This window comes from Cheilinus undulatus, linkage group 6, assembly GCF_018320785.1.
Source record: "Cheilinus undulatus linkage group 6, ASM1832078v1, whole genome shotgun sequence".
Taxonomy (NCBI): Eukaryota; Metazoa; Chordata; class Actinopteri; order Labriformes; family Labridae; genus Cheilinus; species Cheilinus undulatus.
Genome location: NC_054870.1, coordinates 3,508,851 through 3,534,036, shown reverse-complemented (window position 1 = coordinate 3,534,036; position 25,186 = coordinate 3,508,851). Strand labels below are relative to the sequence as shown.

Sequence of the window (25,186 nt, the reverse complement as noted above, 5' to 3'; positions counted from 1 at the left end):
ATAAAGCTAAAGTACTCATACTGGTACTTGTAAAACATCTGCTGAAGCTGCGCTGGGGTTGGAAAGGTGTAAGGGGGAGTAGAGGGTGAGGGAAAGCAGGAAGAGAGAAGAGGGGGATGCAGAGAGAAGGACAAGAGAAATAAAACAACAAATGGCTGTCCTGGCCACACACTCGTCTCCCATTAAAAAAAAACAACCTTAACTAAAGCTGAAAGTGTAAACTTCAGCCACATCTAGCCTGTCTTAATACAAACATTTTGTGGTAATGCTTTGAAGAAAATTGATTAAAATCGTGTCACATTGCAAATAATTATGCACTGAACTGTAAATAAAATGTTGCACAGAAAGTAAGGAAGGTTGTGTTGGGTAAATTCTTTGTCATAACTTGGCAGAAAATCTTATTCTGTTGGAAAGCCTGTGTATTTCCCCTCGGGCAGTTTTTCCAGAATAAGTGAAATCTCAGCATCAGACACAAACGCACGGATAAACACACATACCTCAGCATAGACACGACTTTCTATGGCCCAGCCATTTATTGGGATATCCTCCTGTTTATGTTGAAGTCTGTAACCCTTGGCTACCCGGATCATCTGCTCCACCAGGTCCAAGCCTGTAATGCACTCTGTAATGGGATGTTCCACCTGGGGTCAAAGGTTAGACAGAATGACATCATTTTCTGCAAACAAAACTAGCGGTGTACTCGATAAATGTGAAACATGTTTAATGGGTATCTCAGTTAAACCCTGGGGTTGCCATCAGCAGGTGGTATTTGCTTAGAGATGGTTAAAAAGGTTGAGAGAAACTGGTTTGACTCCCAATGAGAAACTGAGATGTGGTTTAAAGATTTGTTTAGAAGAACACTCGTACAGAGAGGAAGAGCTCAGATAAGTTTGCTCTACAAAAGCTGTGTCGGCCTGGAAACATAACGGCCCACTGACAGCCAAGATCCAGTGGTTGACAGTTGTTCCTCATCTCGCCCCATTCTTTATTTATTTATCTATCATATTATGTCATTAGAAAGGCAGCCATGCCTCCTCAAATCTCCAGCAGTTATCTGTTGGTATTAATTTTAACTTATTTAATTGTTTAAGCGTTTGATGTTGTCCATGTTTTATTTTGAGCTGAATGGATTTACTTCCACATTCTTTATACATCGTATTCATGTCTTTCCAACATGACCTCCAATCTTCAGGTGATATGTCCATGGCCATGTCCCCAGTCTATAGTTTTAACTTTAGAGGATCACACAATTGTTCCTGTAGTCGAGGGTCATTTTTTGAAGGCTTAGCCTTGACAAATCAGTTTTTGTCATTAGTTGTTCCACTGGTGCAGGTAAGGGGCCCTCCTAACCATTTAGACAAGGTACTTTGCTCTGAGACATATCTCCAGAACTGGTTACTTGCTAAATTATACCTGTGTAATTTAGAAACGTACATGTGCAACTACAAAATAAATCTGACACATTAAATATTGGCTGACCCTCATTTATATCATTATTTTTATATCATTTATCGTCATCATATCATTTTTAATATATCATGTATACTGTATTTATATTACATAAATATTAAATCATTCAAATCAGCATTATATCACTTAACTAATATTTAATAATGATGATGACCTCTCGAGGGTGTTGAAATGACAGTAAATGATAACCGTAATATATTCTAAATTAATTACACTATTACAAACTATTGTTATCATAATTATTATCATCATCATTATTATCATTATTTTACACCATTAAAACCATTAATTATATCAAAGTACTATATTTTGATATGAAATCTGGATTATTTCATTAATTGAAAATATCACTATTATCATTCCTATTATCATTACTAATATTTCTACATAATATACAGCAACATATGGCCATACCAGTGTTATAACTCACTTTCTTCCCCCTTTCCATTTCCTTTTATAATACACTGTGCCTTAAATGTTTTTTTTGTAAGTGCAGAATGCGTCGATTGTGGCATGGGGCAGTTTTAAAGGCTTCAGTGTAGACGTCGAGCAGAAAGGGACTGAAAATATCTGTAAATGTTCTACAGAAATCCATGGGTAGACAGTCTAACCAGGGGATTTGAAAAGGGGCATGGTTTTATTTGCCTGCAGTATCTCCTCCAGTCTTTAAAGAGATTCCAGTTAATCTCCGTCACCATCAGGGAGTTATGGAAGACTCTGGCAAAAAATTCTCCCAACTTTTGTCTGGGTCTCCCTGAGATGACTACAGTGTTTTATAAAAAATTCTGAAGTTGCTGTTGATTTGTTTAAATGAGGTAGAAATGTGTCCGTCTAATACCTGCTATAGGATTCCTGTTATTTTGCTGTTAAAGACAAGTTACCTACCAGGTTGCTCCCCATCTCTCAGTATGTCTGTTTAGCTCATAATAAGGTATATTCTGCTTTCTCGTGCTGTATTTCATTAAGATTTTCGTGTTTTTTATCCTATTCAGGGTAGACGTGTCTTTAATTTGAGAATGTAGAGTTCCTAGCATTTTAAGTTCGTTTTACAGTTCAGTGGTTTCCTAAATCCCCTCCTTTTCTTAATATGACGCACTGATACCTCCCTATAAATATTCTTTAAGGGTGTCCCACTATACGGCAAGGAGAGTGACTTTTATTAGTTTCTTCAAAAAGGGAAATCTCAGTCCTAAATAGAATAAGAAATGTGCTATCCTTCAATACAGCGTTAATTAACCTCCATCTATGGCTTTGAGGGACTTCTTCAAATCTAGTTAGGCAGAGGAACACTGGTGCATGATCTGAGATGACGATGTTTACACTGTTTAAAGGTCACATATGCAAAATATACTTTTTCAGGGTTTTCTAGCAGAAATATGTGCCCCGGCCTGTTCACAATCTACCCAAAAATCAGAAAAAACCCGCCCCCCCTTCTCCAGCTTTCAGAAAATGTGTACTGAGGCAAGCTGTTCTCATGATTTCCCCCTCATGATGTCATGTGGGGAGTTAGCCACACCCCCAGGTTCAGTTGGCCCTCTCTGCTTGGAATAAAGTTCCGCCCTCCTCTTCTGATCCTCCTCTGAGAGGAGAACTACATCCATTAAGCCACAGCCTTTTCCTGAGAGAGATGGAGTCAGGGGCGGGGTCAGACAGCTCAGTAACATTTAAAGCCACAGACACACAAACAGCTCCCTTTGAGCAGGGCTGAAACAGAGAGGTTTTCAGACATGCAAAAATCCAATACTGGAGTGCTTTTTCAGCAACAAACTTCACAATCATGTTCTGGAGACCTCTGAAAACAATATAAACTTGTCTTAAAGGGGTAAAATATGTGACCTTTAAACTAATAGTTCACTAGTGAAAATACTAAAGTGACATTAGTTGGGGAATTTATTTTTTATTCAGATAAATATATGCTTCTCTCAAACTCCTCCAGAGAGATTGGTCCTAATGCAGTGTTAGAAATAAACTAGGGGTGCACCGATTGCAATTTTCTGGCCGATCACTGATCTTTAAATAGCCTGACCTGCTTATTCCGATTTTTTTCATTACTGACAGTATACACCTTCAATGTTCCAATCTTATTTCATTGAAAAACATCGGACAATACCCGTGAAACAATACAAACTTGTTTTAACTGCACATGAGGTAGTTCTCTCAAATATAAATTAAAAGTTTAGAGCATTGCTGTCCAAACTACTAAATTATATCAGTTCCTTTAGTCTTTCATTTTTCACATTTTAGTAGGTTGAGGTAGATAAGATTTTTATTTTTATTTAACCTTTATTTAACCAGGAAGTCCCATTGAGATTAGAAATCTCTTTTACAAGAGAGACCTGGCCAAGGTAGGAGCCAAGATCGGTAGATAAGATCGGTTTTATATGTATCGGCCGATCGCCAATCTCCCAAAATTAAGGAACGACCGGCCTGCCGATCGATCGGTGCACCCCTAAAATAAACCTTTATGTTTCAAAGAGTAACACTTAGAATTTTACACTGTTGGAGAACAATATAAACTCAGCAAATGTGTTAAATTTAACATTATGGGAGTTTAATTATCACTGACATAGAGTTGATTTGTTAATACAGAAGAGTAAACTACAACTACTAGGAGTCATTTTACACTCTTCAGAGCTGATTCGCCTGTAGTTTTATGTTTGATTAACACTAAAGTGAAAACAAGTGTAAAATTTTACTCCTTTAAGAGTTAATTTAACTCTAAAATTTTAACACTAGGGAAAGAGTAAATTTAACACCAATCTGGGGTTTGACCATAGACACTCGGATACATTTAACTCCTTTAAATTGACTGTGTAGAATTACTTATTGTAGCTTTTGTGGAGAACTTTGACATTAGACAACAGACTCTTATAAGATATCATGAAGTAGCTGACAATAGATGGTCTAATTTCCACCTAATTGGTCTAAAAGTAAAATACAAAAGTAGAAACACCAGCCTTAAACCTCTTTTCATGATTACTCAAATTAAAAAATGTAAGATATTTTTGTTGCATTTATGACTTTGCAATAGGTTTTAAAAACCTTAATTTCCACTAAATTAATTTAACAACGTTTAGTACTTTTTAAGACCCTGAAAACTACCAGGTATTTCTTTGACAGATTATATCAATAAAAACAAAACAGTCTTTTTATCAGTGGCTATTGCCAAATATCTATTTATCTTGTCAAATTCTCATCGTCCTTGTGGTTGATGAAAATATTGAGTTGTATTTTTCTTTGACAAAATTAACACTACTAAATACCTGTGTCTAAACCCAAATCTACACTCAAACTACACCACACTGACCTGAAGCCTTGTGTTCATCTCGAGAAAGTAAAAATTCTTCCGAGAATCAACCAGGAACTCCACAGTGCCAGCAGAGGAGTACTGAACAGCCTTGGCCAACTGCACCGCCTGCTCCCCCATGGCCCGCCGTGTCTCTGGGTCGAGAAAAGTACTGAAAAAAATAAAACAGTTACCCTCACACACGATCTGAAGAGGCAGCTGGGAGGTTAAACTCAAATAAATAAGACAGCTGAGAATTAAACAGAATACATTCTTAAATATCAATAATAATTCTTTAATAGCATCATATGTGGCAGTTAAGGCCTTAAGAAATATTAAAAAGTCTCAAGGAAGTAAAAAGAAAATCAAGAGGACAGTTTCTCACTGACCTTGGAGCTTCTTCAACCACCTTCTGGTTCCTTCTCTGGATGGAGCACTCCCTCTCATTTAACCACAGAGCATTGCCGTGTTTATCAGCCAGCACCTACAACAACACCGGTATTATCTGGACTAGTTCTCTAAAGCAAAGGTAAAACTTTTTTATGTTTTCAATCTAAGTACAAAAGCTGAAAAGCAACAACAATCTATTTTTAATATTATGTATTATACCTGTATTTCTATATGCCTGGGGTTGTCTATGTACTTCTCAATAAGCAGCCTGTCATCTCCGAAGCTGGAAGCTGCCTCAAGGGAAGAAAATCGGAAACCTTCCCTACAACAAAAACCCAAAGGAGGCATTTTTATTATTAATTTTACATGAATGCCAGGTAAAAGTACAATCAAAATTCTGTCACAGATTCTAGTCAGTTTAGCTGAATCTTTGCTCCAAATATCTTCCAACAAAATTCTGCTTTGTGTCCTCTCTATGTCTCCTAACACACCAGTTTCCAATAATCCTGACACTCAGTCAGGAATGTCACTTTGGTTCGGCTGTCTTGGCAGTAACGGTCAGAAATCCAGCAGGCAGGGGTGGGAGGAAAAGGCATTAGTTGACAATTATGACATGAATGTTCAGATTTATTTAGGAGGTGAAAGCCTGTTATTTAAATAAAATGTTTTTCCCTCTTCATGACAGGAAAGAATTTCATGACAGGTGAGTGGATCTAGGCTTTATATTTCTGAGGGAAGGGCCTCAGACCTACATCTCAAAGAATTGTGAGTTTCCCCACTAAAGTGAAAGACTGAAGCTAAATCTGACTCAGCATATTAGCTGGAGAATTAGGGCACTGAGGCCCATGTCTTCACATAAATATTGGCCGGCAGGCTCTCCTCCCTGGCTCCTCCATAGTATGAAAGCAGCATCCATGATTTCCAAACAGCAAATCAATTTGGATGCACCAGATTACAGAAATTCCTTTCGTACAATCATGTCGTTGTCTAATCTTTGACAATGACTAGCTTGTGTGTGCATGGCCTGAAATAAAACTAAATTTTCAAACATTTTACTTTCAAACTTAAAATACATCACAAATTTAAAAGACCTGCACGACCTACTGAGCTAATAATCTCAGGCACATCCACTGAAATTTGGCAAACTTCGTAATGTCTTTATACTTTAAAAAAATTAAACCTAAAATAAGTTTAAAAAATAAAACTAGGTATTCACTGAAAACATCACCAAAGCTGGCACAGATCTCTTGTCTTTTCTTTACGTAATACTTTATCAATGTATCCAAGGGTTTGTCTACTATACTGATAGATAAGTTTGCCTATTGTTGACTATCTATCTAACTTTCATGGCGCCTTTCTTTAACAAAAGTGTTTTTCTACAACCAAGAAAGAAAAATGACAGAATGTTTCCTGTGAAATCACAGGTTTAATTTCCTGTCAATCAAAAAAGAAATAAAGAGCTTGCAGCTTTAACTGAAAAAGATAACTGAATCATGGATTTTGTATTTTTTTTATTAATAAAAACATCTAAATCATGCATTAGTAATAAAGTTTACATCAGGCAAGAACACAATACCTCGTCTCCTCATCATTCCATGCAATCCTCATTCCTTTCCCACCTCCTCCAGCAGATGCTTTAATCATCACAGGATAGCCTAGCAACACAAAAATAAAGCAAAAATACAAATGTCGTCCTCGCAGTCTACATAAACAGATTCGTTTGGCAGTTAAAAAGCAGGACGACTTTGCTCCAACATTCCACCAGCCGACCTGATTACAGAACGTCAAGGAGAAATAATAGAGTTACGTACAAGCCTGGAACACAAAAGTTAATATTTCTGAGCTGCAAAGATCAACACAGTGAAGTAAAAGGCCTGAGAAAGGCGTAACAACGTGTCTGGATGTCAGCAAAGGATCAATAGAACAAACAACTGAGAAGACTGGGTGGTCAGTGGTGTCAACAACCAACTCTGAAATCCAGCAATGCAAAGCTTTCTTTTTTATTTATGAGTTGTAGGGACATAACTAGGGATTTTGGGCCCCCAGAGAGAATATTACACAGGGCCCCCCTTAACCAGCTAGCCAAGCAACGAATGTTGCATTATTTTGCAGCACTGGACTACTCCATTTGGACAGGGAGCAGCAGAGGATATTGTATTTTACTATATTTGATACAAATTTCAGTCTGTTGTCCAATTCATTTAGTTGCTTTTGATTCAGTAATGACACTTATTACTAAGGAAACATAAATAAGAGTACACATCATTGCAGGCTTCTCAAGGGCCTCTTCCTACTGTGGGCTCAGGTAATCCGAAATAGGACCCCCCCCCCCCCGATCATATCAATAAACAAAGGTTACCTCACTCTGCTTTCTGCGGAAAACATGTGTGTACAGTGGTCAAATGTCGCCTTAGTCTGGTTTTAACATCACAAACTGACAACTTTTAAGTTTCAGGTGACTCTGTAACTCAGACCAGGTTGATAAGGCAAAAACATTAAAAAATCTTATGAAGGAACGTTTATACATTGCACTTGGGAATGTGTTGAAATCCAAACATTTTGGAGGGAAGTGATAGATAAAATAAAGATCATCATATCTGTAAATATTTCGTTGGAACCTAAAATAATATATATCCATCAAATCTCAAGTTAAGGAAAAAAAGAAGATAAATTCATAGACTTTTCTATACGTCAGGCAAAACGAATGATAGCTATCAACTGGAAGAAAACTGTTGCACCTATATCAGGTACTTGGATTAAAAGTATGGTAAATTGAATGTCAATGGAGAGAATAACATATATCCTGAAAAATATGTTACAGATTTACAAGGAAATATGGAAACCATTTAAGGAATTTATGAAAAATGGGGACCAGGAAGAGCTTCTACAGGAGGGTGGGGTGGATGTTGAATGTATTCTTTTGTTATTATGTTTGTTAATGTAAAAAAGGAAAATATCTACAACACAGTGTCTATAAATGTGGATTATACTACAAAACACCATAAATAAATTGTTTTAAAAAAACTCTTATAAAAAACAGCAAGTCCAAGGAATTTCATACATGATGTATCCATGAGAACAAAGTTTTGTGCTACCACCAGTATTAGAGAACATAACTAGGAGGGCAGATCATGTAAAATGGATATATAAAGATTCTTTGTTTCACAAGCAAGAAACAATGATGCCAACGAAAACCAGGACCAGACTAAACTGGATCAGTAGCCAAGAACCTAAAATTAGGTCGATGCAAAGTAAAACTTGTTTTTTTGCCAGGAGTCTTGCACTGTTAATTTTGTCGACTAAAACTAGGACTAAAAATGTTCATTGACACTTTTTTTCCATAACAAAGACTAAAACTAGCCAAAAGTTGATCTTTGATGACTAAAACTGACAAAAAGTAGGTTTATTTTTCATCAAGATGACTGAAACTAGACTAAAATGTAATTTGATTTTCATCAGATATTAAAAATCCATGATATTTCTCCACTGTGGGTAAATCTGTCAACTTACAATGCATCTGTATCTATTCTGCCTCTCAGCTGTAGAAAGCAGGGACTCCAGATGGCAGAGTGCAGAGAACACACTACCATGATTTGGTACCAGATTTAGGCAAGAGAATAAATGCTTGGACTAAATGTAAAGACTAAAATGTGAGGACTTTTTATGGACTAAAACTAGACTAAAATGTTTTTTAATTTTTGACGACTGAAGACTACGACCAAGACTGAGACTGAGACTAAGACCAAGACTAAAATTCACAATAGCTTAAATTAACACAGGGGTCTCGCAGGGGAGTTGTGTCAGTCTGAAATTTGGCCAATTCAGGTAAAATAGAAAAAATATGTGGACCAGTTTTGTTCTCTGTCCAAAACTCAGCTCATTAACAAGGTAAAACTCAGGTTTTACTCAGTGTCTTTAATACAGGAGCAAGCTGGTCTTAGCCTTTATCTAACTTTTATGTACGCTACAGTAAACTTGTCTAACGAAGACAATGAAACGTGCTCTTTAAAAAAAAAAAAAAAAAAAGATTATTCATGAAACAGTCTCTTCTGAAGGAGGATATCAGGGTGAACATAATCAAAACGAAGGAACAATAATTGAAATGAACAAAAAACTGATAAGAACTAATAATCAAGTAAAAAGTTGGGTTCCACCTTACTTACCAATTTCCTGTGCAATCTTTACAGCATCCTCAGCCGTCTGAAACAGAGTTTTCAGTTATACTTGAAAACAAAACATTAGATTTATGCTTTTTTTATATGCTTGTCAACATGTTTGCAAGACATACTGTGAGCCTTCCAAATACAAAATAGTTGGGTTGCCAGTTAGCCATGTAGTTAAATTGCCTGTCCCATATGCAGAGGCTACAGCCCTTAAAAGCTGCTGGCTTAAACATCCTTCCCAAATGTTCCAAAAGAGTTTAATAAAACAGCCCATTTCATAATGTGTTGTATCTGGAATATTCTGGGGTGATTGTGTTAATCAGTGCACTCCAAACTTCCATTACCATACCTTCACAACTCCGTCAAATCCTGGGATTGTGTTGACCTTAGCAGCCTTAGCGATTAGCTTGCTCTCAATTTTATCCCCCATTGCCTGGATAGCATGAGTGTCTGGGCCAATGAACGTCACATCTTCAGCTGCCTAGTTACAAAACAATAATAACATGAAATAAAAGAGGACAAAAACAGAAGCACCTCCACAGTCCAACTAGCTCTATAAGTTACAACACAAAGAGACTCCCATTAACTACAGCATATATAAATACAGTATATAAATACACATATATATACAAATACGTACACCTATAATACACATGTACAGATATACATTTACTGTATTATAGATTCATCCTATTCAAAGTGGAACCTTACATTTTTGTTTTAATCTTGATGAATATGATTTACAGCCCACATAAATCAAAACATCCACTATCTCAAAATATTTACATTTTACAAAATATTATCCAAAAACAAATTTAGGATGTAGGAATGTCAACCTCACGGAAAATTATGTTTATTTTGGCACTCAGCACTTGGTCGGGGCTCTGTTTACATCAATGTGACGTGGTATGGAAGCAATCAGTCTGTGGCCCTGCTGAGGTATTATGAAGCCCAGGTTGCTCTGATAGCAGCCTTCAGCTCAGCTGTGCTGTTGGGTCTATTGGCTGGCAAATCAAGAAGAGTAATACCAAGGTAAGCAAACCGGTCTCTGGTGGTTCTGGCTTCACTGTGAACAGGTGAAAAGGAAATCAGTATCTCCATAAAGGTTCTCAGCTGGTCATGAAGTGCTCTGGACTTGATAAAGACCAGTGGACCAACCATTTGGCACCCTAAACCACCACTGACTATGGAAACTGAAAACACTGGACTCCAAGCACTGAAGGATTATGGGCATCTCCACTCTTCCTTCAGACTGTAGGACCTTGATACCCAAAACTTACTCTAATCTGAAAACAGGACTTTGGACCACTGAGCAACGGTCTGGTTCTTTTTCTCCTTAGCCTAGGTCAAACGCTGATGGTCTATGGCAGGGGTCGGCAACTAAGTTTGGCCTCGGGCCAAATTTTTTCTGACCAACTCAATGGCGGGCCAAAATTACATCTGCATCAGGCAAAACCGGTCTTTCCTACTAAAAAAAATACTTTTTTCTCATCTATGCTATTATATCTTGTTCAAAAAAGTGATTTAATAAAGTTATTTATTAAAATCAATGTATTTGCTACAGGCTGTTATTATTCATTTATTTGATCTTTGAGCCAAGCTTGTTATTTGTTTTAATTCAATGAAACCGATTTTGCACTTTGTCTGTTACAGTGGCACACAGAGAGCAATTTTTCTTTTTTTCTCCTTTTTCTCAGAGCGCACATGTGCCAATTAAGTTCCTACCTCAAGCCAGTGTGCGTCCGAAATCAAGCAGATGCTGCTTTATTTTATTTTATCATATTTTGTCACGATTTTTGAATTAATGTTCTGAAATCTGTGTAGAATTGTCATTTTTGTGATAGCAAATATATATATATATTTTTTTTTTAATCAATGTCATCTGGTGGGCCAGGTATTATTGGCGGCGGGCCTATTTGGCCCGCGGGTCGCCAGTTGCCTACCACTGGTCTATGAGGTGGCGCTTGATCCACTGACTCCAGTCTCAGTCCACTCCTTGAGAAGCTCCTCTTAGTTCTTCAGTCTGCTTTGTTTGACAATCCTCTGAAGGCTGAGCTCATCCCTGTTGCTTGTGCTCCTTTTCTTACTACACTTTTCTCTTCCAGTCAACTCTCCGTGAATCTGCTCTGATACAGCCTCTGAGAACAGCCTGACCTTTCAGCAGTGACCTTCTTTGGCTTAGCCTCCTTGTAGAGGGTGTCAATGATTGTCTACTGGAAACTGTCAAGACAGCTGCGTTCCCCATGACTGTAGTTGTGTGCACTGAACCGGAGAGAATGAAGGCTCAGAAAACATTTGCAAATTGGACTTTTCTACAATATTCTAATATTTTGAGGTAGTGGATTTTTAATTTTCATAAGCTGTAATCATCATGATTTAAATCAAAAAGTCTTGAAATCTCTCATTTTTGTATGAGATGTATCTAGAATAAATAAAGGTTTCATTTTTTTGATTAATCGCAGCAAAAAATGAACATTTTTCATGGTATTCAAATTTTTTAGATGCACCTTTATATACAACAATTTTGCTAGGATACTTTTTATCCCTGCCTCCACTTTGACCAAATGCATCCATATTTTTAACAGTTAAGTCTAAAAGTCATGATTTAAGAGCTCACACTACAGTTCAGTAAAAGTTATTCAGAGGTTTAGTTAACCTTAAAACGTGTTTCATCAGGAACATTTGCCTACTTTACAGAGAGTATTGTCAGCTACACATGCACATTTTTTGGCAATAGTTACTTTCAGATCAGTGGTAGTTAGGAGTGTTATACAGAGAGGAAGAGACTCTGAACCTAATGGTCTGTTACACTCACCAGTCGCTTTGCAAACTCTTTGTTTTCAGAGAGAAACCCATAACCAGGATGAACCTTTAAAAAAATAGACATATTTACAAAGACATGAAATTAATTTCATACTACACTTTCAAGTGTTAAGGTGCATATTTTATTATTTATTACATTGATATTTACTTAAAATTTAAAAGTAAAAAAAAATGACTTGAACGATATTTTACTGTTATTATTTACTATTTTTATTTACTATTATTTATTTACTATTATTTTAACTGTTTAAATCACTGTTGCCTTGATAAAAACCAGGACACATAAATGTCATAGTGTATTCAATATACCACAGTGAAACATGGAGTGAAGCAATAATACTCACGGCTTGTGCTCCAGTAACTCTAATGGCTTCCATGATGGCATCCATGTTCAGGTAGCTCTTGTTTGTCGGGGCCGGGCCGACACATAGTGCCTCATCAGCCATTTTTACATGGACCTTGATAAAGATGGGGAAAAATTCAGTCCCACTAATGGTGGTGAGATAAGGACATGGCACGAACTGACTGAAGACAGAAAAAAACAGTAAAGCTGCACACAGTTTAAACAGAACATGATAATCTTTTTTCAAAAAACCTGCGGCTTTTGAGGAAATCTGTTGCAGGCAACCATTTAAAGAAATTTGGGTAACATTTCATAGACATTTCATCTCTTTTATTTCCTTTGACCTGCTTGTCAAATGTTGCTCTGCCTTCTAACTTGGTGGATTTTTAAGCACACAAGCCTCCAGGCTTAAACCACCTAGGTATGCCTGGCATTTTTTTAGAGAACAAGAGTAGATGATGGCAAGGCTTTCTCTTGGGCTCTCAGGAATATATCCCAATATTCAGGTCTAGTCATTCATACTGGATAAGACAGATCATGACTCACAGCGCTGGAGTCTACATCACTGTGAACAGCTACCGTCTGGATGCCCATCTTCTTACAAGTCTTGATCACCTGAAGGTAAAACACAAAGGATTAGCAGTGACGTTTTACTGGACATTTAATATTAAATGTGAAATAGTGAACAAAAATGGTGGGCACAATGGGCCTCATTCACCACAATCTATTTAAGATTTTTATTAAATTTGTTCTTAAGAAAATTCCCAAGAGAAACTTTGGTGGGAGTGAGAAGTAGGGACATGTCAGAAATGTCCACTTGAAATAAACCATCAATCACAACACTTGAATACTTTGATAGCATTGAAGTGGTTGTAGTGCTCTTCAAAATTACACCAAAAGAGCAGGTTTAATTACATTTCTAGCAGCAGTGGTAGATATCAAATATTTCAGAGCATGATTTGATTAAAAAAAAAAAACTTTTTTTTTTTTCTAAAAATCTTGAATCATTTACATTCAAACATATTTAAATGCCTTTGTGTGAAGATGGGTTTTCATTTTTAAAAAGTGTCAAAGGTTAAAACTCCTACACATGTGCTGAGTTTTTATGCATGATTTCACATTTTGTGGTTGAGATCAAACGCTGCATGTTTAAATCAATACTTGACCATATTTAGGTCATGCATCTGTGCATATTATTTAATTATATTAACCCTCAGTCCCTCCTGTAACCCTTTAGGGTGTTTTATTGTATTTTCTGCTCTCATTTTGAAAGTTATTATGCTAAGATTAGGATATCTGACAAAGATGTTCATTTTTTTTTAACCGATTTTGGAATTTCATCATCAGCACTGTGTTTACAAAATTTTCCACTGTGTAGACGGAAAACTGACAGTCTTCCCCCTGGAGCCCTTTTTTGGCTGCACTGACTATCATCACAATTCAGGGGCAAAAAAATGCACACACACAAAAAAATCTTTCTTTGTCCTTTTGATTAAAGTCTTTCCCATAAAGTCTAATTGTAATGTAGTGAGGTTTAATTATAAGCCCCTCAGGTTTCCTGCCTCACCAGCACTTTTTTTTCACTTTGCCCTTTCCCTATGAAAGATGCACCAATGTCACAAAAATTGTGTATTTCATGTGTGCAAATAAATAAATATATTTTTTTTAAAAATCAACATTTTTCCATATTTGCAGAGAGGCATTGTGGGAGATAATTAGCTTGTTTGAACTGACAGGATATAACAGTGACTGTAGGCTGGTGGAATAAATCATTTCAACTAAAACTATTTAGGATTTTTTTCTATGGATGTCAGAGTCTGGTGTATGTGTATGGAGAAAATAGTGTGTGTGAGAGTGTAGGTGTAGCCAAAACACACACCGAGTGTGTGTTGAAAAACAATGTATTGAAGAAAAACAAGAAAAACTGTATTTTTGTTTCTCATAGCCATGGTATAAAAATAAATTGATTATGTTGGGAATGCATCCTGGACTTATGCCTTCAAAGTTGTAGTTTTAAGTGTTTTCCTCTGATTCACTCATTTCTTACAGGGCTGATCTGCAGAGACATTATATGGTATTTCCATATTGAGATTTAGAGAGTTCTAAGCAAAATTTATTGATTTAAAAATGGTGTCTTTGTATTCCTTGACCTTTAAACCATATCTGCATCATGAAAAAGTTTGGGAACCAAGAGGCAGCAAACCCCTGCAGAGCACCTCAGGTTCACCTGCTAATAATCTATAATGATTATTATTTGAGATGCTTGATTGAATTGTGACCACTAGGGGGCAATAAAACATTAAAACAGCTGCTGCCAGGCTAACAGAGTCTTTCTGGTCCATTCTGGTATGGAGGGTGGGGTACAGAGGGGTTTATTTTCTGGGTTTGTACAGAATACTACATCTCTAATCACTGGTTTGTGGACTTTTAAAGGATTAACTGCAGATGCCATGATAGGAATAAGTCCAGGACAGAGTTCATGAGAGGCTCCTGATGCTCCTTTAATACTGTGGCCTAAAAGCAGACATCAGGTAAAGAATGAAGAACTGGTGTGCTGAAGCATGTCTGCCTTTTTAAATTCAAATTATTTTACAAGTCTCTGGAAGTCTGTTCATTCTCTTCTCAGCAGATCTGCCTTTAGCTTCTTTGCACCATCTGCTTTGAACTCACTACAGAGCACTTTAAAAATCAAGAACTGGTTTCTCTGGGGCATTTCAAATCATTAATGCTGATTATAGTTGTTTCAATTGACTTTGATGTGCCTTTTCTGATTGATATTATGTATTTTTTTTATTCTTGTTAATGTAATTTATATCATTTTCATTCTTTATATGCTCAACATCATTGTAAATGGGGGCTTGCCCTCAATGATTTTCGAATCTAAATAAAACATAAAAATAACAGAGTTTAGCTGAAGACAAAATCACACATTTCTACCTGTCTGCAAACAAAAAAACAAAATGTTTTAAATCAGTTTCATTTCAAAGTTCAAAAAGTTGATAAGATACCTGGAATGTAATATTCATGTATTATGTTTTTAATCATTAATAAAGGCTCTTTATTTACAGTATCCCTTTGAGAGTTATTTTGTATTTTGTGTAATTGAAAAAAGTAATAATTTATCAAAATCAGTGTTGTTGCTGATCATTGACATATCCCAGGCTGAAAATCTCTGCACAGAAAAATCAACTTTGCATTCAGCAAACAGAAAATAATTCATCTTTTGTGTAAAAAAGGTGTCATTATGTAAATAAACTGGGATTTAGAGGGTTAAAATTATGAAAATAAATTCACCTTAGCTATACATGAGTTAATGACCAAAAAATTTGGTCATTTGGTTTTTTTCCCATGTTTAATACTTTTAAATATATGCAGTGACCCAAAGGGACTTTAAGGGTAAAGTGTGATTTCTTTAAGAGGGCCTGTGGATTAAAGTGTTAAATTGATTTAAATAATAAAATAGAATTTAAATTACAATTTACCGTCTTATTCTTTGTCTGACACATGTGAATGCTGATAAAGGCTAAATTTAACATTTTGTCCTTTCATTTCATCGTGTCTGGTGTTCTTAGATTCTTTTTTCCAAGCCAAGGCCAAATCACAGATAAGAAAATGTTGGTGCCTGTTTCAAGAACAAACTTCTTATAAAGAATAGTTGGTGAATGAGGTCCAATAAGTTTAGCTGGGATACTAACAGGAAAGCTGAGTGGAAAATGGAAAGAAAAGCTAGTGGCCTATATGATAACTTTGCAGAGAAACTAGTAGGCTGGTCAGACGTGGTTTCTTTACAGGCTCTGTAATCTGGTGTGGTGTGACAGTGAGATTCTGTGAGAGGTTCAACAGTGATCAAACAAAGATTTCTGTTGTTTACAGTATGTGCAGCCCAGCATTACCCTGCAAGCAATTTCTCCTCTGTTGGCGATGAGGATCTTATCAAAGGTCTATGGATAGAAAGCAAAAAGATAAAATATGGTTATTAGTGATGCTAAAAGGTCCTTTGATACTTCATCAATTTGCCTTTCCAACTGCAGTAACACAAACACTTCTGTACTGTCTAACTCATTAACAATTTCCCCTGATATCCTACCTCTTATATATTATACATTTATCATGTGCTACTTCAAAATTTTGATGCTTTTCTTTACGACCAACTGTTACAACTGAAGGGGAATTAGAGAAGAAGAAAACTGTACCTTACCTTTTCATTAGAATTACTGACAGTAGTATATTTGACATTGCTGCACAGGGCGCTGCATCTGGATTGGAAAGAGACATTCTGCAGAGAACACAGAAACACTCGATTAGTCCACCTTTGTTATCGGATTTCACTCTCGGCCAGACAAAGATATAAATGGGTACCTCAAGTTAATATTGCAATTCAACCCTGCTTCCTCAAATGTAAATGTCAGTGCTGCCTTGCAGTGTTAATTTTGGCAGCTATTTTAATTTTAGTTTTTAAATGAAATGCATTTTAGTTTTAGTTACATTTTAGTCATTTCTACCCTTTTTACTTTTAGTCTAGTTTTAGTTGACGAAAACGTAAAACATTTTAGTTTAGTTTTAGTGTGCAAAAAGTCCTCACATTTTAGTCTTTACTTTTAGCCCAAGCATTTATTCTCTTCTCTAAATCTGGTACCAAATCATGTTAGTGTGTTCTCTGCACCCTGCCAAACCTGCAGTCCCTGGTTTCTACAGCTGAGAGGCAGAATAGGTGGATTGTTTTTTGACAGATTTACCCACAGTGGAGAAATATCACTGATTTTGAATGTCAACGAAAACTACATCACATTTTAGTCTAGTTTTAGTCATTTTGACAAAAAAATAAATTTACTTTTTGTCAGTTTTAGTCATCACAGATCTATTTTAGTTAGCTTTAGTCCAGTTTTTGTCATGGAAAAAAGGCTTTCGACGAATAGTTTTAGTTGACGAAATAAACACTGCTGCCTTGGCAATCACACCCAAAGGCTACCATCTATAAAGTTTTTGGCTTTGCTGCCACCAAGACTGGCAATGCCTCTATTATTTTTTAATTTCTAATGCTATTGGCTCAAAGTTAGGTGTTTTTTTAAAACATTTCCCAAAGAATTATCACCATGAGTTAGACTGCTAAAGGACAAGATATTTAAAAAATACATGTACATGCACAGGTATGAGACAAAACCGGGAAAACGTTATGAGGTGCTACTCTACCGCAGGGCAGAGGGTCCAAAAAGCATCGACACCATAATTACAGTTCCTCAGTAAGGGTTTAACTTCAAGGAGCTCCAAAGGAAATGAGAAGGGACTTTGTTTGCTTTGAGTGACATTTAAATAGAGGGAGTAGTGTCGTGGCATAAAACGCGTAGAGTGACTGAAAACAAGTTAAAGCGCTGATTCAGTTTTCTAATTACCTCTATAAATACATTTGTATGGTCCGTCTGAGAGAGACGTTTGACTCTCCCTTTAGCCGAAGAAACATGGAAAATTATCAACGCGTTAGCTGTCAGCTAGAATTAGGGATTTAGGCATTTATCTTTCCAAACTTTTACCTGTGGTCCTTCACCTTAGTCTACGTTAATGTCGTAACTGTGGTATGTTCTACCTACGTTCATTCCGAGTGTATGCTTGTTCCGTCAAGAACGTTTCGGACTGTCGTCTTTGACGTCCAAACGAGTATCGGTTAATGCTTTTAACTCTTCTTTATTCGTGAATTGTCAGTGTACGACAACTTTAATGACAAAAATAGCTATTTTGGTCGATCGACATCTCACCTTTGCAACAAACAACAGCCTGTTCACTGATGGAGAGAGCCTGTGCGCCGCCATGTTTGATCGATTGTGACGCTCAGCCAAGCCACTGACGTAATGACGTTTAAGTGACAGGGGGCTGGGGTCGCGCCGCCCCAGTACGTGCAGCCAATCCTGCTACAGCCACGCGGAGGAGGATTTAGCTGCAGGCTTGTACACCGCCTCTAAACTCGGTGAACCACTGTCCTCATGGTACAAACGTGTCTCACACTTAAAAAACAACAGTCCATCAGAAACATGAGCGAAAAATCCCAGCAGTCAGTGGGTGTGTGTGTTTGTGGGGAGGCGGGGGGGTCCAGCTTTGTGGTTTAATCGCCACACCTGCAGACTAATCACACATGATGCAGGTGCGGATTGGTATGCTGGCTGTGAAGGGCTTTTTTTAATCACAGGTGCGAAAAGTGGAGTCGAACGTGCACGAGAAGACGCTGCAGCAGAGGAGAACGTACACAACCGTTAACCGGTCTGGTCATGAGTCAGGGCTACGGTGCATTTAGGGACCGTGAGGATCGACCGGGCAGAGCAGGGAGCACAGCTGAAAAACGGGAGAGACGCTGGGAAAACTGAGGAGTACACGATTCATTCCTTCCACAGTTAAGTCTCTCTTCTGAATTCCTTTCATTTAGAATTAAATGGTGTATTGGAAAAATTCATCCCTGAGCTATGGAAGCCCATTTCTGCTACTTTAAAAAATGTGGAAGTTAAGCAATTAAAAAGAAAAAGAACCTTAAGTCAAAATTACGAGATAAAAACTCGAAACTATGATATAAAAAGTCACAACAATATGACAAAAAGTTAAAATCATGAGATAAAAAGTCGTAATTATAAGGTAAAAAGAAAAAATTATGGGATAAAAAGTCATGAACTACAAAGTCTAAATTACGAGATAAAATGTCAAAATTATAAGATAAAAAAGTTAAAATTGAGATAAAAAGTCGAAATAATAAGATTTAGAAAATCATAATGAGAAAAAAAATTAAATTATGAGATAAAAAGTCATAATTATGAGATACAATGTTGAAATTAAGAGAAAAATCAGAGTTATAAGATAAAAAGTTGAAATTTTCAGATAAAAAGTCAAAATTATCAGATAAAAAGTCATAACTACAAAATCAGAATTATGAGATAAAAAGTGAAATGAGATAAAAAGTCATAATTATAAGAGTGATAACTGTAAGAAAGTTAAAATAATAAGATAAAAAGTTAAAATTGTGAGATAAGTCACAATTATAAGAAAGTTAAAATTATGAGATAAAAAGTTGAAATCTATGAGATAAAAAGTCATGACTTTTCTGTCGTCAGACAGCTGTGTGAATGATGGAACTTTATTCTTGCTATAGTAATCGAAATAATTCTTCGTTCTTCCAATCACATTTTTCAATGATCATTTTCATGACTTCAGTTGTAGCCATGACACATAAATCTGATTAACAGGGCATAATTAAACAAATCTAAAGAAACTTGTATTGCAATATTGTGTTTTTATTTTTTAAATGATCAATAACTTCAGTTAAAACATGTTTTTGGATGCTTTATATCAGAGTTATACAACATAAATGTATTATTGGATACATTTTTATTGTTTTTGGAAAATTAAAGGCCCATTTTGAATTTGATGCAGAAACACTCTGCTCAGTTCTCTGAAAATTAATAGACTAATTTCCCAGTTTCTGCTTGATATATTCACTCTTTTGACTTTTACACTGTAGCATTTCCAGTCAATGACATGTTCAGTCATCATCAGGCCAATTCATATTTAACTATTGAGTCTCACTATTAAAATACATGCAGAATGTGTTTCTTTATTTTGATTAAGCATTGTCGTAGTGCTGTATACATGTTCATATACCTGTATTTATCAGTTAGTGATAGTGATGCTTTCACAAATGTGCAGGTTACCATGCCCTGTATACTCATGTACCCATATCATCACAGGTGCTGGCTGATGAACTGTAAGCTGACAACTACCTGCAGGGTCCCTTCCTCTTCAGCATGGCTGATCATGGCGTCTTTGATCCAGCGAGAAGAGTTGATCAGCGTTCAACCAGAAGGTCGTGGCTTTGATCCCCAGCTCCTGCATTCACATGTCGATGTGCTCCTGGGAGAGACATTTACTCCCAAAGTGCTCCCCCTGCTGTCAGTGGCATGTGAAGGTATGGATGAAGCATGAATGGGGTTAGTTAGTACTGATGGCCACTTCACTATCACTGTGATAATCTGGAGTGTATGGGTGTGAATGTGTTAAAGTGTAGAAACCACTTTGACTAGTCAGATAAGAAAAGTGCTACGCAAGCTTGAGTCCATCATTTACCATCCATTATCCATGATGTCCATGGAGTAGCTAGGCCTTATGATGCAGTTGGTTGTCCCTAAACCAGAAGGTTGGGGTTTTGATTCTCAGCTCTTACAGCCATATTTCAGGGAGTCCTTGGGCAGACTCTGAGCTCTAAGCTCCTGCTGTATAAGTGGCATATTACTGTATAAATGTTAGTTACACTTTATGTAGCAGCCTCTGCCACCACCATGTGAATCTAAGCCTTTAGTTTAGTCAGAAGACAAAAAAAGCATTATGCAAGTTCAAGCCTATTCTGAAAATCCAAATTTTAAATTGTAATTCCCAGGACATTTTCTATTTTGCCTCATCCCATCAAAAATGTACCTGTGCAGGTGGTACATTCCAGATGGGTTTGTTACACACATCCATCTGGAAAAACCACTGATAGACAGCGTTTGGAAAAGGGCAGAGCCTTTGAAAAAAAACTCGGAGAGTGATTGGATGAATGTTCTGTCTATCACATCTTAATGGGCCAATCAGAGCAACAAAACATGTGACGTTGTAGCCGCTACCGAGGTGCACGTGCGCCGCCACGAGGAATGAACTCCATAGAGAACTGCATATGGTGACTGTAGACATGTCAGTACTCGACTTTTGTCGTATTTGAAAAGAAAACAACTCACTGCTGTTCTTTGTTCTTATTTTAATGATGAAAAGTCATCAAGTTCTGATAAAACTGGCGCTTTAGCAGCATCCACACTAAGCTCTTCCTCCATAACCGCACCTGATTCTTGCTGCTGCTTGCTTATTTCACGACTCCACCACGCCCGAAAGTACTGCCCCTCGTCACTGATTGGTCCTGTCACTTTCTAACTGGGCCCAACGGTTCACACGGGAGCTTTGCAAGATGGATTCACCACTGAGAAACATGGGAACGGGCGGATCCATGAGCTTTGCAAGGTTAACATATATACCAGTCACCCGGAAATGTAGTAATCCATCGTCAGTTAATAAGGCGTATTTAAAACAGCCTGTTACCCTGTCAAGTTTCCAAATCACTTGGTTTTAAGTAAACATAAGGTATTTGTGTCCTACTGAAAATAATACTGAAATAATTTGCCAAAAATCAGCAAGGATAACACAATTACTATTCATTTTGATGTGTTATTGACTGGCTAGGAAACTTGCCTGAATTGTGGAGGCCCTGTGCACCACCTTTTCGATAAATTAATAGTTAGTTATTTTACCCGGCTTAAGAACAAAGCCCCTTCTTACTCACAAATTCTTATTCAAAATCTTGGTCAAACTTAAGATAGGAAAAGTGATTAAGTAGCCAGTGGTGGGTAATGTCTGTATTAAATAGTTAAAATAAGACTAATTATAAGATTTACAGATTCAAATGATTTATTTAACCCTTAGAGGTCCACGGGTATTTTGCCATTTTGTCAGTACTTTTCTTTTGACAATATAAACCACTCAGAACATGTAGATCATTCTAATGTTTGGTAACTTTTTTTTGCACTACCTCAACTTTATGAAATGAAGACTATTTCTTTTTTAGTTTAGCTTACAGCATTAGCCCCTCCCCATCAAAAAGATTTTTCTTAAATTGTTATTCAAAACAGTATATATTGTAATTTTTAAAAGAAATTACAAAATGCAAAAATTATGAAAAAATGACCAGTGCCAGTCCTTTCCCCTACGTGTAAAACAAATGTTAATCAAATTCAAATGATTGTATTTCCTGTTTCACTTGGCCTATGGACATCAAACAAAAACTAAAGTGAAGATTAAAAATCACACTTTCCACGCTAACTGATTGCACTGGAAAATGTGGTTTTATTGACATGCTGTCATGTGGCAAAAACAGCAGACGATATTGCACCAGCTTGATCCTGGTTTATCGTGATTTTCTTGTGAATTAGAACTAATGATTTTGTTATTGGTCTAAGAACACTGCTCAAGACTTTACTGGACCTATGAGAGAGATGGTGTTAATTTTTTTGAATATGACTAACAAAAATAGATCTGTAATGACTAAAACTGACATAAAGTAAGTTAAGTTTTCATCAGGATGACTAAAATGAATTTCATAAATAATAAAATTTAATAAAACTATTGAATTTCCCTTCGGGGATAAATAAAGTTCTTGTATTGTATTATTGTAAAACTAGACTAAAATGTAATGTAGTTTTTGTCTGACAGTCAAAATCCATGATATTTCTCCGCTGTGGGTAAATCTGTCAAAAAACAGTCCATCTGTATCTCTTCTGTTTCTCAGCTGTAGAAAGCAGGGACCCAGGCTTGGCAGGGTGCAGAGAACACACTACCATGATTTGGTCCCAGATTTAGGCAAGAAAATAAATGCTTGGACTAAAAGTAAAGACTAAAATGTGAGGACTTTTTATGGACTAAAACTAGACGACAATGTTTTGAGTTTTTGTCGACTAAAACTAGAAAAGGTTGAAATGACTAAAATGTGACTAAAACTAAAATGCATTTCATTTAAAAACTAAAATTAACTAGACTGGCCATCCGAGGCGGCAGACCCACGCCTAAGCAGCGCCACCGAGGAACTCACTCTCCCATTGATTACTATGGTGTTCAAAATTCGAAGTGCGAGAAAAGCTGAACGGGTGCGCGGATCATCACCAAAATCTAATCAACTCTTCCCTGTCACTATCCCAATATTCCCTGAAAGTTTGGTGAAGATCTGACTTTCCGTTCTGGAGTTATCTTGTACACATACAAACAAACAAACAAATATATGGAACCCTTTACATAACCCCCTGCCGATTTCATCGGCGTGGGTAAAAATAGCCGCCAAAATTAACACAGAGAGAAAGAGTAATGGGACTGAAGTTGGCCAAAGTGAATTCATAGTTGTTGACAGTGAATGCTGGTCCGTAAATGTCTAAGAAGATTTTTGCTGCAGAGGTCTGGTGGGAAGCTGCAATGAAAAACCTTTTCGTTATTATCATGCAAATATCTTCTTTAAAAGGAAGCCAAGGTTGGCTATTTTAGATATCATGACATGAACTTTGATAGATCCATCAGTCAATCAATAATCCTTCAGAAATCTATTTCAGAAACAAGCAACCCACATACAGCTCTTACCTGCACTTTAAAGAGTTAGAGGTGGGTCAAAGAAGTAGTTGGCCCTGTGTCTTAAAGGCATTCTCTAACCACTTACACTTCAACTTCCGTGCAAACAAGTTTCACATTCTTCATGTGTGCATTTGTTCCGATATGTCAGCTTTGCAAAAATACAGTTGTCACAGACTGAGTGTGGGCAGGAGTTAGCTCACAGTCCCTACAGACATTATTGCTTATGAGAATCAAACTTAAAAGTTGTAGTTCTGTACTTGCTCTACCTGCATACATAAAAAAAACTCTCAAATCTATAACATCATTTTTTTTTTAAGATTTATTTTTGGGCATTTTTGTGCCTTTATTAGATAGAGGAGGACAGTGGATAGAGTCGGAAACAGGGTCAAGAGTGGGGGAGAGACATGCGGTAAAGGGCCCCAGGCCAGATTCGAACCCAAGCCGCCCGCGCACACGGGGAGCGCCCCCAACCACCAGGCCACCTGCTCCCCATTTAACATCATTTTAAGAGAAACTTTGGATTTTTGTATTATAACTGCAGTATTGTATAGTACCGGCAGCAGTATTGAAGTCATAACCCCTTTATCTATCCCTCACAGTAAAATGGCCCCAAATTTATTAAAGTAGGGATGGTTTTATGCATTTTCAGAGTGTCTGGGTCAATAAACATGCAGTCTGAGAAGGGGAGGGCAAAAAAATCTTCATCAAAGTAAAGGTGAGTGCTTCTTGGCAAACATTAGCTAGCTCATGTAACTTTATGATGGTACAACAATCACTGTCTGCTGTCTCTTTCAGTGTTCTGGGGCAGTAAAGTCAGGGAAAAGACAATCACGTTCTGCTCAAGTTAAAGGAATATTTCGGGATTTTTGAAGTTGGGTGCAGCGTTAATTTTGTCGACTAAAACTATTCGTTGACAGCTTTTTATCCATGACAAAAACTAGACTAAGACTAACAAAAATAGATCTGTGGTGACTAAAACTGACACAAAGTAAGTTTAGTTTTCGTGAAGATGACTAAAACTAGACTAAAATGTTATGTAGTTTTCGTCCGACTTTCAAAATCCTTATTTCTCCACTGTTGGTAAATCTGTCAAAAAAAAAAAAAGAATGCATCTGTAGATTTTCTGCCTCTCAGCTGTAGAAAGCAGGGACCCAGGCTTGGCAGGGTGCAGAGAACACACTACCATGAGTTGGTACCAGATTTAGGCAAGAAAATAAATGCTTGGACTACAAGAAAAGAGTAAGATATGAGGACTTTTTCTGGACTAAAACTAGACTAAAACTAAAAAGGATAAAGTATGACTAAAATTAAAAAGCATTTCATTTAAAGACTAAGACTAAAATTAAAAATAGCTGCCAAAATTAACACTGCTCAATGCTTGTAAAAACCACTGGATCAACTTTTACAGAAATCCCTGGAGGCTAATGCCACTACTATAGCCAAGTACTGCATATGACCCATCTTCAAAAATCCCTAAATATCCCTTTAACACACGGGTGTCAAACCCAAGGCCTGGGGCCCAAATGTGGCCCATGGTGAAGT

General features: G+C 36.9%; 1 protein-coding gene across 1 annotated transcript in view; it reads right to left on the bottom strand.

Annotated features, from left to right (window-relative positions):
- pcca (propionyl-CoA carboxylase subunit alpha) overlaps window positions 1-18,331 on the bottom strand; it is a 30,729-nt gene extending 12,398 nt beyond the window's left edge. The window contains exons 1-13 of the mRNA XM_041790315.1: window positions 18,226-18,331; window positions 16,674-16,751; window positions 16,369-16,416; window positions 13,022-13,090; window positions 12,477-12,590; window positions 12,125-12,178; window positions 9,659-9,790; window positions 9,310-9,346; window positions 6,723-6,801; window positions 5,366-5,468; window positions 5,146-5,240; window positions 4,778-4,928; window positions 498-641 (exon numbers count right to left, since the gene is read on the bottom strand). Coding sequence (XP_041646249.1) covers window positions 498-641; window positions 4,778-4,928; window positions 5,146-5,240; window positions 5,366-5,468; window positions 6,723-6,801; window positions 9,310-9,346; window positions 9,659-9,790; window positions 12,125-12,178; window positions 12,477-12,590; window positions 13,022-13,090; window positions 16,369-16,416; window positions 16,674-16,751; window positions 18,226-18,279 — 1,158 coding nt within the window. The 5' untranslated portion in view covers window positions 18,280-18,331. The remainder of the gene's footprint in view (window positions 1-497; window positions 642-4,777; window positions 4,929-5,145; window positions 5,241-5,365; window positions 5,469-6,722; window positions 6,802-9,309; window positions 9,347-9,658; window positions 9,791-12,124; window positions 12,179-12,476; window positions 12,591-13,021; window positions 13,091-16,368; window positions 16,417-16,673; window positions 16,752-18,225) is intronic.
- Between the last annotated feature and the right edge of the window lie 6,855 nt (window positions 18,332-25,186).